The sequence below is a fragment of the Mastomys coucha genome, unplaced genomic scaffold (genome assembly GCF_008632895.1).
Source record: "Mastomys coucha isolate ucsf_1 unplaced genomic scaffold, UCSF_Mcou_1 pScaffold22, whole genome shotgun sequence".
Lineage (NCBI taxonomy): Eukaryota > Metazoa > Chordata > Mammalia > Rodentia > Muridae > Mastomys > Mastomys coucha.
Window position 1 is genome coordinate 107,019,645 of NW_022196905.1, and position 19,262 is coordinate 107,038,906.

Consider the following 19,262-nt stretch of genomic DNA (forward strand, 5'->3'; position numbering starts at 1 on the left):
ATAAGTTGGCCAAGGTTGAAGGCAGCGCTAATCTGTGCATATAAGCATAAATCTTCAGAAGGCAGTTAGACAACGTTTAGCAAAACAAAAGTAGTAGGCTCCTTCCTATAACCTGTGACCTGTGACCTCTTGAGCCATGGGCTTTTGACCAGGTTTACAACATCAGGCCTGAAGTCTTTCCAAGACAAAAGCAGTTGGTCGCCTGCATAATGTCTGTGCCACTCTTGCCCCCAGTGAGCACATTTCACCTGGCAGGTCAGCATTGTAGGGTACAGGACCATCACTGTCTTGTCTTGACCTGCATGGCACCTTTCAGCACTGAGAGAACTCCCCACCAGGGCCTGAGTTTTCAGGTAAATTTCAACCTCATTGCCCTGTGTCTTGTATCCAAAGTGTGTTGTGCCTTAGCAATTGGTCCTACCATTTAGTTCTGGCAGGTAGCCAAGAGCAATGGTAGATTCCTTGACAAATAATAACTTGAAAAGGAGTATCTCACAACTGGCACTGAGATTTTCATGTAATAACCCATCCATGTAGGGTCCCTATGTTCAAAGCCCTTCTATTAGAAAACATTAATCTTTTAAGAAACTCTATGTAATCTATAATATGGCAGTGGCTGGAGAGATGGCTCAAGGGTTAAGAGCACTGACTGTTCTTCCAGAGGACCTGAGTTCAATTCCCAGAAACCACATGGTGGCCCACAACCATCTGTAATAGGATCTGATGCCCTCTTCTGATGTGTCTGAAGACAACAACAGTATACTCATATACATAAAATAAATAAACAAACCTTTATAATATAGCATGTAGGAGGACATTGCAGAGAGGTTTTTATATATTCAATTAATGGTAGAAACTATAAAGAAAAAGGGCAGATTAAAAATAATTTTTGAGAGTGGATCTAGCTGTGCAGACCAGAATAGCTTCAAATACACATGATTTTTCTGCCTTTGTCTTTCAAATGCCATATCACAGGTCTAAGCCACCATGCCACCTAAAAGTTGATTTAAATAAAAACATATAGATATAGCTGTTGGGGGTGGCATATGCCTAACACTACAAATCTGAGGTAGGAAGACCAGGAGTTCAAGGCAAGCCTCAGCTACATAGTAAGTTCAAGACCAGCCTGGGCTACATGATGATACTTTGTCTCAAAAGTAAAGCAAACAGAATTTAAATTGTTGGTAGTAGCTAAATAACATTTACAACAGAGGGGTAATATCTATAGATACATATAGAAAAAATGCTCTCAAGTCAGCAAGAGAAATAATTGGTGTGCCTCACTGGAGCAAGGAGGAACAAAGAGGAGGCATGCTGCGAAGAAATTAACACAAAGGCCAAGAGCATGTGAAAATACATGTGGGTCTGGGACAAGGGCGGGGCCAGCGAGGCCGGAGTAAATCTCCTTATAGTCAGGGTGGGACAAGTGCAGGTGGATTCTGAGGTGAATGTCCTTGCAGTTTGTAAATAACCAGAGCCTTCCTGGAGAGCAGAGAGATCCTATTTCATAGGCACCAAGTCTTTCACACAGTGGTTGCATTTCTTAAACCTGTATTGTTTTATTTTGTAATGACTTATTTGTTCTTATTTTACATGCATCAGTGTTCTGCCTGCATGTGTGTGTCTGTGCAAAGGTCTCAGATCCCTTGGAACTGGAGTTACAGGTGGTTGTGAGCTGCCATGTGGGTGCTGGGAATTGAACCCCCAGGTCCTCTGGACAAGCAGCTGCTACTCTTACCCACTGAGTCTTCCTGGCCCCAGTGGTTGCGTTTTTTTTTAGAAGTTGATCTTGGAGCAGTAATTAAATGAGGGTGACAGAAAGATGTCCAGGACAGCTGCTTGAAGGATCGGAAAAATAAGAAAGGAAGCCTGCAGTTCCAACACTTGGGAGGCTGAGGCAGGAGGATGGACGTCTATAGTCCAGGTCTGTCTGGACTAACTAGTGAGACCATGTCTCAAAACAAAACAAACAAATAAAAGGGGTAGGGGGAGGAAGCCAGGAGGCAGCGTGCTTGCCCAGCATGCAGGAAGCCCTGGGTCTCATCCCCAGTGCTCACCAGGCAGCATGGTCCAGCACACCTTCTGGCACTTAGTAGGCAGAGGCAGTAGGACTGGACCTTCAGGGCCATCCTCAACTTGGCTGCCAAGAGACTCTAACCGGACTCCAGGCAGAGGGCTTGTTTCCTGGCCACATCTCCTTCCTACCCTGGCTTCTGACTTTAGAATTCTCTCCAGTTCTACCCTAGCCCGAGTGTGTGTTGTTCATCAACCAGGCGATGGATACAAGGACCTTCTAGTCTGACTTCCATCATTCTGGGGGTCTCTGATTTCAAGGATTATCACTTTGAGCCTCTTCTGAGTGACCTGGGGAGATAATTTCTCACCTAAAGAATGGAGGAAAAGCCAGGCAGTGGTGGCACATGCTTTTAATCCCAGCACTTGGGAGACAGAGGCAGGAAGATTTGAGTTCGAGGCCATCCTGGTCTACAGAGTGAGTTCCAGGACAGCCAGGGCTACACAGAGAAACTCTGTCTCAAAAAAACAAAAAACAAAAATTAAAAATTAAAAAAAAAAAAAAAAAGGAGAACAGAGACAGAGACAGATCCAGAGAGATAGAGACAAAGAGAGACACCAAGGGACAGAGACAGAGATAGAGAAATAGAAACAGAGAGACAGAGACAGAGAGGGAGATGGAGCTGTAGTTTGTCTAGTTTGGGACTAAGGACATTCTCATTCAAACTTTCTGTCTGGGCACGTCATAATTTCCAGTGGGCATATGCAGTAGAGTTGAGCCAGCGCTGGATCTTTCAGCAGGCACACACTTGGCCCTCAGGGCACTGTATCCCAGCTCTGATGTGACATTCGATAAAATCAGCAAGTACCTTAAAGGGCTGGTTCAGCTGAAATGCTCAGAACTGCTTTCTTCCGGTCGCTGAAACCCAGAACTCTGTAAGATGGGAGTAATCAATGGACACAACGCAGCTCACTCTTGTGAACTCCCATCAGAGTCACAATGAACTTTGCTAGGGTTGCAAGGTGTGAGAGACATGACTGTTCTAAGCATGGGAAGTAAGAAGTGAAAAGTGGGCTGTGTGACCTGTGGGCTGTGTCCTGGGCACTTGTTATTGTTATGTAAGAACAGGCTAGGCTACACCTCAGAGGCATGATGCCTGCCTACGGTGCATGTGGCCCTGGGCTCTCTCCCCTGTTATGCATACTTCCTTCACCATCTTCCTCTTAGATGGAAGATGTTTCTGAAGTAGAAGACTGAACTATCACAGCTGCCCTCCTCTCCCTGGGCCTCAGTATCCTTATCTGTTTAACCAGATGTGTTTTGGTCTCACCATCTCCCGGTTGGGGGTCTAGCCTTGGCAGAAGAAGGACCTGGACGCCTGCTGCTTTCGTCTCTGGGATACTGAAGCAGAGAGCCACACATCTTCACAACCCAGGCAGACGTCCCTTCTCAGCTTCATCTGTCCAGCATCCCAGAACAGCAGTGAGTTAGCTGGCTGGCCGGGAAGGCCCTGTCCTGTGCCTCTCTCTGGCCCACAGTGGCCCAGGGAACGGTCCTCCCCTCTGCTGGGGTACAGCAAGGGGCGGGGTGGGGGGAGGTGGAGAGGCTCATCTCCAGCTGGCTTGTGCCTATGAACCCCTCCCTCCCCCCAGGCCTGTCCACAGGGACTTGGGATCAGCCAGAGAAGTCAGGCTGCTCACTAGAGCGAGGACACATAAGGTTCCTTGGCCAGACTGAGTGTGGCTCCTGGAGAAACAGAGTGCCCAGCCCCACCCCTTGCTCTGTGCCCCCTCCACTGCCGAAGACTTTGACCTTGTGTTGCAGTCCTGGCTGATGGGCAGAGGGCTGAAGTCAACACAGCCCAGAGAGTCAGGAGCGGTCCTGCTGGAACCTGCACCCCCACGCCATTTTTCTCCAGATACCTGGCACCAGTGGTAAGTAAAGATCTATGTTTGAGACAGGGGACAGAAACGACAACACGGTGTCGTCCCCAGAGTCCTCTCCATGTCAACAATCCAGGCTTAACATCGGCGCCTGAGATTGTTGACCCCCAAAAAGGAGAGACTTGGGAAAATGTCCCCCTGAGAGATGACACTGTACCCCACCTGGCGTACGTGTCACAAGGGAACCACAGGTTCAGAACTCCACCTCTCTAAGCCTCAGTTTTCCCATCTAGAGCATGGAATCTTTGAACAAAGTTTTTTTATTCTGCTTTGGTTGATTAATTTGGTATGGGGGGGCGGGAATTCACTTGTACCGTGCTTTGTAGGTGGGGGTCAAAGGGCAATCTTTGGGACTGAGTTCTTTCCTTCCCCCATGGGGGTCTCAGGAGCAGAACTCAGCTTCTTAGGCTTGGTGACAGGCACCTTTACCAGCCGAGCCATCTTGAAGTCATATGGGACCTTGACTCATCTCACAGGGTGAATTTGAGGATTAGAAGATGGATAGACAATGCCCGGAGCTCAGCTGTACCTAATAAACACTCCCTAAACGGTCTTTATCAGTAAGCTGGGGAGGGGGCTCCATTATCAATGTCTTATAACTATTGTCCCAGTTAAAAGATAAACTGGGAATATCAACTGCACATGGTGCAGTTGCATGGTGTATGGAGCCCAGCAGAACTGGCTTGTGTTCACCTCTGCGCCTCCTCGTTACGGCTTTCTGGTTTCTCTAGTCCTTCGTGTTCTCCATTAAGCCCACATGACAGTCGGAGGCACAAGCTGCCTCCTCTGATTGCTTTCTTGGGGACAAAGGACGAAGGTTATGTGCAGAGAGACAAAGAGGTAAGTCAGTGCTGGCTAACTGCCGCCCTGAGGTACATTTGGGCTAAACTGGGTGAGATCTGGAGTCCCATGCCAGCAGTGTAGCCTCGAGTTGTGCTTCCTTGGCTTCAACTTTGGTCCCTGGTTTAGGATGATAGAGAAGGCCATCTCTATCAGAGATCAGGAGCTGGGGGCGGGGAGGAAGGGTAGCGTTGTCTCCATTGCATTTTGTGTCTTAGTAATGGTAGGGTCCAAAGAGGCTCTCCTGTCCCATGCTTATATTGACTTTATAACCTCTCTGTCTCTCTCTCTCTCTCTGTCTCTCTCTCTGTCTCTGTTTCTCTCTCTGTCTCTCTCTCTCTCTGTCTCTCTCATTCTCTCTCTCTCCTGTCTGTCTGTTTGTCTGTCTCCCTCTCTCATGAATGCAGTAACTTCACTGGTTCATCTTCCAGGATACATACCCAAGCATACTTGATTAGAATAACTGACCATAAAACACAGTTGCACCAGTAACATAAAACTGTCAGCAACCCCAAGGAAATGGTTGGCTTAATAACAGAGCTATACACACATAGGCCCAAAAGTTCATTAGTACAGGCGTGAATGATCTTACCTGAGGCTAGACCACGGCTTCTATGGTCTGGCTCCTGCTTCTAATGAGGATCACATGCCTGTATTTGTACCGTATTTTAACAACAGCTACTCTTTTCCATGTCAAATGTAAGGGCTCAGAGTCTTTCCTCTCCGATCCTGTCCCACTGACGGTCCCACAAATGGTGCATTTTAGGCTTCAAACAACAGGACTCCCAAACATAGGTTATTTGTCTTCCTCTGCCTCATCCTCAAGTTTTTCAAATTATGTGACTAATATGAATACCGAGCATCACAGTCGGGCTAGCCTGGGTTCTGCTTTTCTCGAACAGATTGTCTTGGGTTACAGCCTCAGTTGCCTCCACTGAAAATGGGTACATCCTCTAGGGTTGTTATGAAGATCTTGATAGGTTGTGTTGACAATTCACGCAGACACACACACACACACACACACACCCAGAGGGACACACAAGCATACATATAGATACCTACATATACACATAGGCATGCCCACAGAGACACACACACACACAGACATACATGCACACATGCATAGATACACAAATGAGGGGCACACAAGCACACATACTGATACATAGATATACATGTAGGCATGCCCACAGAGATAGACAGTCACACACAGACACATGCCCACAGACACAGATACACACACACACACACACACACACACACAGAGGGACACAGAAGCACACATATAGATACCTAGATATATACACAGGCATGCCCACAGAGACAGACACATACATAGACATACATGCACACATTCATAGGTACACAAATGAAGGACACACAAGCACACATACCGATACATAGATATACATGTAGGCATGCCCACAGAGATAGACAATCTCACACACAGACACAGATACAAACACACACACACACAGAGAGGGACACAAAAGCACACATATAGATACCTAGATATATGCACAGGCATGCCCATAGAAACAGACAGACACATACACACAGACCCACATACATAGAGGGACATATACAATGCACATATAGATACATAGACACACACACAGAGGGACACACACACACACACACACACACACACACACACACACAGAGCTAGAAACCATGCAGCTGCAGCCCTCCCCTCACAGAGACAATTCTTTTCCTCCACCCCAGGAAATGTTCATTTCCTCACAGCTGTGGCTCAGGTATGGTCTCGCCTTTCCTTGGTTTCCTATCTGCACAGGGATGTCTAGTCTTGAAGTTCAGTGGGGAAAGCTGGCGCTCGCCTCTCTCCGCTCCTTCCAGCTGGTTCTGGAAGCCATCATCAGAGACTTGGAGAAGCTCTGGGTTTGTCCTCCCAGGGCCAAGCTTTGATCCAAAGTTTCTTCTTTGCCTTTTTACCCCCCTTTCACTTTGAAGCAGGAAGTTACTATGTAACCTCTGGCCTTGAACATGCAATCCTCCTGCCTCAGCCTTATGAGTGCTAAGATCACAAGTGTGCACTGCCAAGCCTGCCTCATGGGTCCCCCTTCTCCTCACCTTCTTTTTCCTTCCCCACTTTTTCTTTTTTTTCTTTTAAAGATTTATTTATTTATTATATGTGAGTACACTGTAGCTGTCTTCAGACACTTCAGAAGAGGGAGTCAGATCTCATTACAAATGTTTGTGAGCCACCATGTGGTTGCTGGGATTTGAACTCAGGACCTTTGGAAGAGCCGCTCTTAACCGCTGAGCCATCTCTTCAGCTCCCCACTTTTTCAACCTTTATCTTTTTGAGACTTGGAATTGCTATGAAGCCCAGACTGACCTGGAACTTGTAGCATCTTCCTGCCTCAGTGTCCTGAGTTCTCAGATTACAGATATCTTTCCCTAACTAGACCCCCTCCCCCACACCTATCAGCTCTTCCCCCACCCCACCTCTGTCCTTTCCTGGGTTTCTCAGTGGTATGAGGATGGGAACAAAACATCAGAGAGAGCAGATGTAGGTTCTCTCTCTGCTCCTTGAGCTGATGGGGCTCTCTGGGCACCTCAGCGCCTCATCTGTAAACTGCTGTTTTGTATGAGCTCCCAAATACCCTAGAGTTTCCTCATTGGTGTGTGCATCCACTGTCCGTCCCAGGCTGGGAAGAAGGGAGCCATGGGCAAGAGCCATCCTCCTACAGAGTGTGCTGTGGTAAGTAGACGAAGAGCTTTGTCAACCTGCAAGTGTGCAGACAAGCAAATGGGCTCAGTTTACACAGAGCAGCTCCCTGGCTTCCCTGAACTCTCTTGGCTCAAACACTGAAAATGCACATCACAAGCCAGGCAGTGGTGGCACACGCCTTTAATCCCAGCACTTGGGAGGCAGAAGCAGGCAGATTTCTGAGTTTGAGGCCAGCCTGGTCTATAGAGTGAGTTCCAGGACAGCCAGGGCTACACAGAGAAACCGTGTCTGGAAAAAACAAAACAAAAACAAAACAAAACAAAACAAAACAAAATGCATATATCCTAAGAAGGAACACCCTAACCCTGGGCAGGCTGGGAGCTACTATCTCTTATCCAGATGAGTCCAGTGACTCTGCCAGGCTCACACAGTCAGTGTGTCAGAGGTAAGCAAAGCTGAGCGTGTCTGACCTGCTAATCTAGCACACTGAGGTTCTACTATTGTGTACTATGAACTGTGTATTGTGTACTGAGTACTAGGTACTGTGTACTGAGTGCTTGTGCTGGGTACTATGTGCTGTGTGCTGAGTACTTGTACTGGGTACTGGTTACCGTGTACTGAAAGTCTCCTAGGCACCATGACAGGAACCCACTGCAGAGCTTGGCGTTGAATCCTCCAGAGCTGATGAGACTGGAGCTACTCCTGTTTTACTAATGAAGTGGTCTTGTCTCAGGGTGGGGTGGGGGGTGGGGTGGAAAATGGGGATGGGAGGGGCTGCTCCCTAAACCCCCAGCACTGGAGCACAGGCTTCAAGCTGCCACCTTCTGTTTATAGACTCAGTACCAATTTGGCGTCTGAAACCCCAGCAGAGTCCAGCTTTTGTGGCCTGCCACCACCCCCGCTTTGCAAAACTAGGCCATATTGAGAATGATCCTCTCGCTGTTCAGGGCTCCAGGCCCACGTTGCCAGGAGCTGGGGTCTGAGGGAGGCCAGCAGAGTGTAGAGGGGCAAGAGCTTGGCCCTTCCGGACACACACAGTCCCCTTGTTCTGCCTCGAAGGAGCTGTCTGAATAGAGCAAGGTCAAAAGCGGCTAGGCCTGAACATCTGAAGGAGTAGCCAGCCCTGGAATCCAATGCAAGCCTAGGCTTCTGCCAGAAGAGCAAATTCTGAGGGCAAACCTGCATCAGACATGCTCAAAGCCGCATTGGCCAGCTGGCAGCATGGCACATAGTAGGGGTGCAGAATTTTGACTTGGAGTTAAATTCCAACACCAACACTTACTGGAGATGTGTGTGTGAGGCACTTTTCCATTCTGAGCCTTAGTTTCCTTATCTGTAAAATGGGACTAAAAACAGCAGCCCTGCCCTCAGAAGGCTTAGGAACAAGGATATGTGAAGCTATAGTTCTGGCACAGGAGCACAGTAGGTATTCCCTGAGGTTGGCTTTCTGTAGAACCGGAGCTGTTTGGCCACTGGTGTCACAGCTGTCCACCCCTGAGGCATGTCTAAGCTACAGGCCAAGGAGCATGTTACACAGGGCTGACCGCTAGCAGGGTTGAGCTCTGCTATTTGAAACCAGTACTTCCTGACTGATGTTCCTGACCACCAGAGCAACTTGGATACCGGTGGCCAGGAACAACCTCAGTGGCGGGGCACCCAGGGAACCGCCAGGATTGTCAGCTGAGTGATCTTAGGCTTGTGATTCACCTCTGCACACCTCAGTGCTGCTCTTTGTAAGCCTGGAACACTGAGGACAGAAAGATGGCTCAGCAGTTAAGAGCATGTTCTGCTCTTCCAAATGACCCAGGTTCAGGTTGGGGCGTTCCCAGCCATCTGTATCTCCAGCTCTGCGGGTTATCGATGTCCTCTTCTTGCCTCTGCCTGTGCCTTGCACTGAAGTTCACATATACACATGTGTGTGTATGCATACACATATGTAGACACATAATAAAAATATGAAATAGACCTTAAAAAAAAATTGGGTGATTGCATCTTACATTCTAGAGCCTTGGGCTCTCGATCGTCATCAATGGGAGGGACTTGGCAGTGTATGGCGCTTCCCAAGCCACCAGGAGCCTAGGGTGACAGTGGTGATGATGGGGACCCTCCATCTTCTCTCTTGCAGGCTGACATAATGCGTGTGGCCGTGATTGGAGCGGGAGTCATTGGACTGTCCACAGCCCTCTGCATTCATGAGCGTTACCACCCAACACAGCCACTACACATGAAGATCTATGCAGATCGCTTCACGCCGCTCACTACAAGCGATGTGGCCGCGGGCTTATGGCAGCCTTATCTCTCCAACCCCAGCAACCCTCAGGAGGAGTGAGTGGGGGTTCTGTGTGGTAGTCTGGGGGCCCATGGAGCTGAGACACAGAGGGAGCCTCTCACCATAGTCTTCACCACCAAGGACAAGTCCTAGTGGAAGCCTTGACCTGACTTGCCATGTGCTCTAGAGCTTTCGGGTAGAGGGTGTGGTTATAGCTTGAGGTCATCTATGGCTACATGACAAAACTAAGATTATAAAATAACCAGTTAGGAAAGTCCACCTACCTGCAATCCTAGCACTCAGGAAGCAGAGGCATGGAGATTCACTGCAACTTGGAGACTAATCTGGTCTACATGGCAAGTTTTGGGCTAGCCAAGACTACATAGAGAGACCATAATTTTTTAAGATTTATTTATTTATTTTATATATAAGTACCCCATCTGTATGTACACTTAAATGCTGCCAGAAGAAAGAATCAGATCCCATTACAAATGGTTGTGAGCCACCATGTGGATACTAGGAATTGAACTCAGGACCTCTGGAAGAACAGCCAGTGCTCTTAACTGTGGAGCCATCTCTGCAGCCCCCCCCCCTGTATTTTGGTTAAATAAATATATAAGGAATAATGGGTAAAATAATGAAGAAAATAACAAGCTGGACACCAAGCAGACACAACTGTGGCCCCAGAGCCTACGAAAGCCACCCTGGGCATTGTTGATCCCACTACCACAATTGTTGAACCAAATCTGAAGCAAGCTTTGTTAAATACTGGCCAGGATGGTGGACGCTGCCAGGACCACACCCGGGACATCCAGAAGATAGCCATGCCCCTCCTGACATACTTCCTGCCCACATACCTCTCAGCTACGTGTGATCAAGCCCATCCTGTGCAGTTGGGGCAACCAACCTCATTTACAGACATGAAAACTACATGGCATGTCATCTTACATGAATCACAGCATTCCAGGAAGTCACCTGTCTTTGGACAAGTGGCACTTATAGGTTAGAGGCATTTTTCTTTTAGAGATCTATTAAGCACGGTTAACACAGAACCTAAGATCTTCATAGAAAGCTCATCTCTGAAATCAGAGCAAGCAGTGGCTGGGAACATGTCTCAAAAGGTAAAATAAAAACTTTGCCACTCGAGTCTGACCACCAGAGTCCAGATCCCCAGAACCCACATAAAAGCCAGATGTAGTAACTCACAGGAATCCCGGGCAGTCCTTGCTGGGGGATGCAAGGGAAGTGCCCAAAGCTCACAGCCCTCACATAGCAGCAAGTAACAAGCCAGGTAGATGGTGAGAGCCAGTACCCAAGGCTAGACCTTCCCATGAGGACCACAGTACACACACACAGGAAATAAATAAATACTGCAGAGGACTGTGGATGGCCATTCTGTGATGGATTCCGAACACGGGAGCCTGTGCTTTGCTGTTCTAGCGTAAGGTGGGGTGGCTCTTAATCCCACAGCACTGATGAATCCAGAGAGGTTCAAAGCCAGAGGAGAGGATTGATGCTGACTGATGAAGGCACAGAAGGTTACAATGTGTGCTTGATGACATCGTGTGATCGAGCATATTCTGTCAACATCAACCATGACAGTGATGAGCTTGCCTCCAATGTTCCTTTATTTTATTTTTGAGACGGAGTCTCACCATGTAGCTCTGGAACTTGCTATGTAGATTAGGCTGGCAAACTCACTGTGTGCCTCTGCCTCCTAGGATTTTAAAGGTGTCTGCCTCTATGCATGGCCTTGATGTTAGCTTCTTGAGGACCAACAACTACAGAGAAAGAACTAGGCACCAGTCCCAGAGGCTTTGGACAGCACGTACTGGAGAGCACTGCCTGACTGCAGTGAAGCCTATATGAGCTGTGTTCCTGGGGAGGTGCTCAGTTCTGGGCTTGACCAGCCCAAAGCCAGGTCAAGGCCCCTGCAGTGTGAGCCCAGGCCCCAGGCACCGCCCTTAGGGGTGCACAATGGGGGGATGCGTTTCCTCCTGGTTTTCCATCTGGGAAGCCAGGTGGGGGGAGGCTGTTTGGAGCATTGTAGGAGTGAACTCGGTGGATGTCTGAGTGTTATACATGTCCCCCCCGTCAGTGTCCCACAGTGCTACACAAACTGGCATTCTGAGCCATTCTGAGCAATTCTGCCCAAGGTGCTTAGTGACCAAAACTCTGGTGACATTTTGGTTAGGAATAAGTTTGGAGTCACAAAGAAAGTGACCAATATTCCAGGTGAAGTGTCCGGACAAGGCTAACTTTATCTTGATTAAGAAGTTGTACTCAGCCGGGCGGTGGTGGCGTGTGCCTTTAATCCTAGCACTTGGGAGGCAGAGGCAGGTGGATTTCTGAGTTTGAGGCCAGCCTGGTCTACAGAGTGAGTTCCAGGACAGCCACGGTTACACAGAGAAACCCTGTCTCGAAAAACCAAAAAAAAAAAAAAAAAAAAGAAGTTGTACTCAGAAGAGCAAACACTCGGAGACCAGAAGCCACGTGTTAGGTTCTTGTCCTGACTCAGGTGGTGACCGTGTCTTTGCCCATCGACTGGAATCTTACTGTTTACTCTTTTTTATTTTCTCAAGACAGTTTCTCTGAGTAGCCTTAGCTGTTCTATATAGAACCCCCTCCTTAGAACAGGTTGGCCTCAAACTCACAGAGATCCCCGTGCCTCTGCTGAATGATAAGATTTAATTGAATAGTCTAAAAAGAATTGGTGTACAGGAAGTGAAGGAGAAAGGTGAGGTGACGATCTCAGCTCCAGATCGTCAACGCTGTAGAAACAGCAGAGAGTCTTTGGGTAACAAAGATTTTACTCTGTGTGTGTGTGTGTGTGTGTGTGTGTGTGTGTGTGTGTGTGTTAGTATATTTATGTAAGGTCTTACAGGGTAGGGAGCTAAGAAGACTAATTCCTTGATGTCAACTCAGGTTTTATAGTAATTGGTAGAAGAGACTCAGGTGTGCTGTCTCTTACACTTCCAGGGAGTGGAACCAGCAAACTTTCGATTACCTGCTGAACTGCCTCCATTCTCCAAATGCTGAAAAAATGGGCCTGGCCCTAATCTCAGGCTACAACCTCTTCCAAGATGAAGTTCCGGTGAGCCAAACATCCTTGACCAGAAGCATATAAGCTATGCTACAGAGAAACTACAGAGCAAGACCATTCTATGGGTAGAAAGAAATGCTTATCTGGGACCAAGTCACCAAGGAGACAGAGAGAAGGGCAAGAGATTGTCTGGACTGACAGGAACTAGGTTTCCTTGCTCAAGGTCGTTGACCCATGAGGGAAGGTTAAGAGATGCTCTTGGAGGACTAAGGGTGGTTTCTGTTCTGCTTTTCTGATGACTAGGAGCCAACCATTAGGCTTGTATACCCAGTAGCAATCCTGTTTACCCTGCCTAGATTCTTCTGTTTAGGACAATATTCCTGGCACTGACATTTGGATGGGGGATTTGGACTTAACAGGGCATAGACAGAGCTGGGGCCCTGAGCTGCTGTAGGAGTACTCAGAGGTCACACACAGACTTATGGTCCAGATTAGTTTATCTATCATCTGTCTGTCTGTCTATCTATCTATCTATCTATCTATCTATCTATCTATCTATCATCTATTTATCATTTGTGTATCATTTATCTATATATCTATCATCTGTCACCTATCATTTATGTATCCAGCTATCATCTATCATCTATCTATCTATTATTTATCTATCTATCTATCATCTATCTATCTGTCATCTATTATCTATCTATCATTTATCTATCTATCTATCTATTTTGGTGGAGTTGAGGGTCAAGGCTTTGTATGTCCTAGGCAAGTGTCCTGCCATGGAGCTATACCCCAGCCTCGGATCCACTGAGTCCTCTGTCTCTACCCTACTCCTGGTCTTACTCTTATGATAAGTGAAGGGAATAGACCTGAGCCTGAGTGTGTGAGTTCAGACCTCAGCTCTCCCTCCTAGCCATGAGATTCAGACAAATTCCTTGACCTCTCTCAGGTCACTTGGCCTGTCTGTAAGGATGAACACAGCATCCACCCCAGTGGCTGGTTGGGGAGGTGAAACCGAGCCAGAGGAGCAAAGGTTTCAAGGCAGTGTCTGTCACAAGCCAGCATCCCCTGAGTTTCTGTTATTCTGATGATCCAGTCTACTGCTCCTCTGAGCCTCTGCTTTCTCCTCAGGACCCTTTCTGGAAAAGCACAGTTCTGGGATTCCGGAAGCTGACCCCCAGAGAGATGGACATGTTCCCTGAGTATGGGTAAGATTCCTGTCAAGTGAAAGAAAGAAAAAGGAAAGGCCATGACTGCTCCTAGGAGTGGTGGAGGAGGAGGCTTATTATAGATACACGAGAGATCATAGCCAGAAGCAGACACATCCAGGAGAGTCCAGAGTGGACATGGCCAGAATGAGCTGGGCCCAGGCGGAGAGGGGGAGGGAAAGAGAAAATGGAGAGAGGGGGACCAGGTACAATAGCCAGGAGACCAAAGGTATAGAAGGGGTGAGTAACCAAAATGGTTGGATTATACAGAAAAGGGCAGACCAGACCCCTGCACTGAGAGTTCAGGATATGGGATGGGGTATGGCAGCCATACCCTATAACAGGTTGTGGCTGAGGGATGCTGGGAGAACCTGTAGACCAGGTCTACTTTGTATGACCTGGGCTGCCATTTGCACCAGGGTCTGAGACTTAGCACCTGTCATGGGCAAAGACACTGAGGCATGACAATTCAGACAGAACTGTCTAGAAGGCAACAAGAACAGGAGCTCCAATCTCCCACCCATCTCCGTCCTGGAGCCCCTGGTACCCTGTGCTTCTGATGTCCAGCCCCTTCCTGGGGTTCCAGGTGGACTGGGCTTTGGGATGAAATGCCAATCAACTTTCCACACTAGACACAGGTTATCTATGAGAAAGGGCTTGCTTAGCTCATGAGATGTTTGCTATGGCTCCTCATATCACAATCCAGCAATGAGAAGGAACAATGGGGTCCCACAGTGGCCTTTGAAGGAAACACCTGATGGTTTAAGAATTGTTCCCCAGGACTCACCTTTGAATCCCGTCAGCTTTCTACACTGCCACCTCAGAGACCGAGCCTGTGCCTATGGCCCCTAAGGGATGTCAACATTTAAACACCATAGCCCTCCACGTTGCTAAACCACTCTCTCAGATGAGGAAACGGAACTTCAGAGAGGCTGAGTAACTTCCCAGGTCCACACAGCCATGTGCCCAAGCTCAGCCTGTGTGCTCCTCACTCGACCCCATTCCCCAAACCTTACATCTGCTTGCATATCCCAGGATGCCATGGTTTGATAGGAAATTTCTCCTTTCATTGAGCTGAACCCTGTTCAGCTGTTACCCCACAAATGCCACCTAGTGGCTCAGCTCCATCTATTTTGGAAACTCATAATAACACCAAGCCAATCTTCAAACAGCAAATTCTGACCTTTTTTTTTTTTTTTTTTTTTTTTTTTTTGTCCGCTCTGACTCTAGCTACGGCTGGTTCAGCACAAACCTCATTCTAGAGGGGAAGAGATACCTGCCATGGCTGACTGAGAGGTAAGACCTTAACCTTCCTTTGAGAAGGTCCCAGGGACCAAGCTGTGAAAGAGTAGTCAGTCATGTTGACACACTCCAAGCTGAAGATCTTGGGGGTTGCCGCGTGGGAGCTGTCCCTGGTTCTGATCACCACTGTGGGCTGAAGCCGTGGTTCTGCATCCTGCAGAGCATCAACCCACTTGGCAGATTTCAGTTGTTATACTCCTTAGCAACTTCCCTAAAGGCTCCATGCTCATACGATAGTTTAAATTGGATTTAAATGCTCTTCTAGATTTATTTGCATAGTTTGCATACATTTTCTTTAAAACGTTTCTCTCCCTTTCCTTTTTCTTGTCTAACTGCTCTTGTCAGTATCCCTAGAACAATGTTAAGCAATGCAGGCAAGAATGGATGTCCCTGTCTTACCATTGATGTTTTAATATAGATCTTGTAGCATTCCACATCGAATATTAGCTTGGGGATCACATGCATTTATATTAAAGGAGATTTTATATGTTCCCTATATTTTACAAAGATTTTTAAAAACTCTGAAGTGAATGGAGATTTGTGGTCTGGGAAGACTTTTTAAAATATGGGCTTCAGGATCCTATTCTGCATTTACTGGATCAGAACCTCCAGGGCAAGGGTCCAGATTTTTTTTTGTCTTTATCTTTGTCTTTTTGAGACTACATAGCCCTGGCTGGCCTGGAACTCACAGAGATCCACTGTCCCTGCTTCCCAGGTGTGGGGATTAATAGAGAGTCTCATGTCTAGTAGGTCCAGAATTTTATATGTCAGTACACTCTCTGGGTGAGTGTAATTATCAGCCAAACTTGGGAACCGGGTCATTTGAGACTTCTCTTGGAGAGACACATACATGACTACTGACCCACCCCACATAGGGAACCCACAATGGACTAAAGTGATTATTACATTGAACTCCAACTTGGTCAGCCAATGAATTTACTGAGTTAGTAACAGGAGTATGGGTAAGGGGTCAGTTACAGAAGTCAAGATGACTCAGTGGCTGTTGCATTAAAAAGCCCAGCCCAATGCAGGTGTGAGCTGCAGCCCCGGAGCTTCCTGCTCATCTCTACGCAGCTGTACAACTGGAGAATCTCTCCTGGGCTGCTCAGTTGGCCAAGTCTCCTCTCTCAGCCTGCATTGCTTGCATAATCTTGGGGAGGGCCCTTGTAAATCTTGTATGTTCCCAGACATGTAAAGTCTGTTACTTTGTGTATCTCAGGAGAGTCCCGACTCCTTCCAGGAGAGAATGTTACAAACCCGAGGAAATTGTAACACAACAAGCCATTGCCCTGATGTTTACTGCTCTTGTCCTTGGACATTGGGACCCCTCACCAGCCTTTTACCAGGCGTCCTATCATGATGAAATTACATAGTTACCTTTCCAATTGTTACACTTTCTAGTTCTTTTGATGGATTTTCAGGTCCAGGATCAAACTCAGGGCCTCACATCCTCTGAGGCCACATCCACAGACCCCTTCTCTGAAACATTGAAAGACAGGGATGGATGCCCATGGGCTCACTCTGGTGTCATGCTCTGACAAAGGTGCATATGGCACTGGCTCAGCTCTGCCTCCACACCCTTGGTCCCCTAAAGTTCACCCCTTTTGATATAAACCGACGTGGTGACAACAGAGTGCGATGAGACATGGAGTCTGGTCTTGTGTCCCAATCTCTCAGTGAAGACAGCTTGCTTTATGGCCTTCAGGAAGACCCTTCTCCATCAGCTCAGGGTTGGGCTGGGGCCACCAGAAAGGACCTTGTTTTCAAAGAGGTATTTTTCAGACCAGTGGCCCAGCTCACGAACTGAAAGACTTCACAGGGGCATCTGAGTGGAGCTAAGGTCCACAAGAATGTCCTCTGTGCTGCCCTCTAGGAGGATGTGGCAGAGAAGTGAATTCAGGGAGGTTTCCATGTGTCTCCTCCCAGGTTAACTGAGAGGGGAGTGAAGCTCATCCATCGGAAGGTGGAGTCTCTCGAAGAGGTGAGTGGCAAGGGTGTGAGGGGATGGAGGAGGGAGGAAGGAAGATGCTCCCTGCTGCTGGGTGGGAGACCCCCTTCTTAGACTCTCAGGGCCCCTTAAGCCTGTCCCAGGCTCTAACCCCAGGACTTGGGCATTCTGAGGGAGGTATCTGCCTTGATATTGGTGGTAAGAAGGGAAGCATGGAATAGCAGTAGCTAGAGGGACTGGTTATATCTGCCCCCAGACATGTTTCAGAGTCAGGGATGCCTTTCCCAAAGTCAGCTCTACTCCATTCCCCAGTCCAGACCCTTCAATGCTTCCCATGACATCTGGGCTGATATTTCTGCACTGTCCAGGACTCAGCTCAGAGAACAGGCAACCATCACCACACAGTGATAAGGTCAGGACCACTACATCCTAACAGCTCAGCTCTGTGGTTTTATTTAGTCCCAGCATGCAGAACAATGCTTGGCACAGGGAAGGTGCAGCATGTCCAGCTGCTGGCACTGAGCTCCTTGAGGTCAGGTCTGGCCCTGATAGACTGTGGTTGATTCTGAGACAGTTCTCCTCCATGGCTCTAAGACAGCACATACTTAGCAATGCATGTGTCCATGAAGGCCTTGGGGGAGTCACCAGGGCTAGTCTGGAAGAACGGGGGTGCTTCCTTGGGTCTGACTTGACAAGTACTCTGGCCACAGGCAGAGTTGAAGCAAGTGTCCTAGCAGAGAGAAAGCAAGAGGATAGGCTAAAAAGGGGTCTCATGGAAGGTGATGCTACCTTGGCTTGATGTGAACTTTTCTTTAAGGTTCTCTTCAGGGTCACACAGCATCCTTAATGTGAACATTATTGGCTTTGCTAGAAAATCATTGTCAGCCAGGTGGCAGCAGCATACGCCTTTAATCCCAGTGCTTGGGAGGCAGAGGCAGAGGCAGAGGCAGAGGCAGAGGCAGAGGCAGAGGCAGAGGCAGAGGCAGAGGCAGAGGCAGAGGCAGAGGCAGAGGCAGAGGCAGAGAGGCAGAGAGGCAGAGAGGCAGAGAGGCAGAGAGGCAGAGGCAGAGGCAGAGGCAGAGGCAGGTGGATTTCTGAGTTTGAGGCCAGATTGGTCTACAGAGTGAGTTCCAAGACAGATAGGGCTACACAAAGAAACCCTGTCTCAAAAAAACAAAATAGAAGAAGATGAGGAGGGATAGGAAGGGAGGAGGAGGAGAAGGGGGAGGAAGAGGACAAGGAAGAAGAGGAAGGGGAGGGGAGGAGGAAAGGGACAAGGAAGAGAAGGAGGGGAGGAGGAGGAAGAAGAGGAAGTGAAGGAGGGGAGGAGGAAAGAGGAAGAGAAAGAGGAGGAGGAAGAGGAGGAGGAGAGGAGGAAGAAGAAGAAGAAGAGGGGGAGGAAGAGGAAGGGAGGGGGAGGAGAAGGAGGAGAATTATTGTCAAATGAGAGCAGCTGAGTTTTAGGATCTAAAAGGACATTTCTGTGGTCAGAAACCAAGTGAAAGTCAGCGAGGAGATTTGGAGCCTGAGTCATTGGATCTACTCCTGCACACCACACCCTAGTTCCCCAGGGAGCGGGCAGCTGTGATGTAAGAGGCTGGAGGACAGAGGGGAGAAGGCACAGCGCAGTACTCACCCCTTCCTGTCACTGACTTGTTCTTGCTGCCAGGTGGCAAGAGGAGGTGTGGATGTGATTATCAACTGCACTGGGGTGTGGGCCGGGGCTCTGCAAGCAGATGCCTCCCTGCAGCCAGGCCGGGGTCAGATCATCCAGGTGAGGAGATGCTGTGGTCCCTGGAAAGGTTGCCCTGTCTGCTCCCACCACTCCAAAGCTGGTGCATGGTCCATGTTGACTGCAGACTTTGAGGAAGGGACTTATTGAAGAAATAAGGACCAGCCTACTTCCAGTCCTGCTGTTTTGGAATTTTGTGCAAGGTAGGGTTTGGAGGTCTTTTCCCCATGTAGAAGCCACAGCACAGCCCTGAGTTACAAAAAAA

The 19,262-nt window shown here is 48.2% G+C and overlaps 1 protein-coding gene across 3 annotated transcripts in view; it reads left to right on the plus strand.

The window, feature by feature from the left end:
- Positions 1-3,412: 3,412 nt before the first annotated feature.
- Positions 3,413-19,262, plus strand: part of Dao (D-amino acid oxidase) — a 20,838-nt gene continuing 4,988 nt past the window's right edge. The window contains exons 1-8 of one of the 3 annotated variants that reach the window (XM_031342265.1): positions 3,413-3,496; positions 3,839-3,948; positions 9,618-9,817; positions 12,741-12,855; positions 13,939-14,015; positions 15,246-15,311; positions 17,244-17,298; positions 18,935-19,039. In XM_031342265.1, coding sequence (XP_031198125.1) covers positions 9,627-9,817; positions 12,741-12,855; positions 13,939-14,015; positions 15,246-15,311; positions 17,244-17,298; positions 18,935-19,039 — 609 coding nt within the window. In that variant the 5' untranslated portion in view covers positions 3,413-3,496; positions 3,839-3,948; positions 9,618-9,626. Of the gene's footprint in view, positions 3,497-3,762; positions 3,949-4,806; positions 4,850-9,617; positions 9,818-12,740; positions 12,856-13,938; positions 14,016-15,245; positions 15,312-17,243; positions 17,299-18,934; positions 19,040-19,262 lie in introns of those variants that run through there. The other 2 variants (XM_031342267.1, XM_031342266.1) reach the window with 2 other exon arrangements.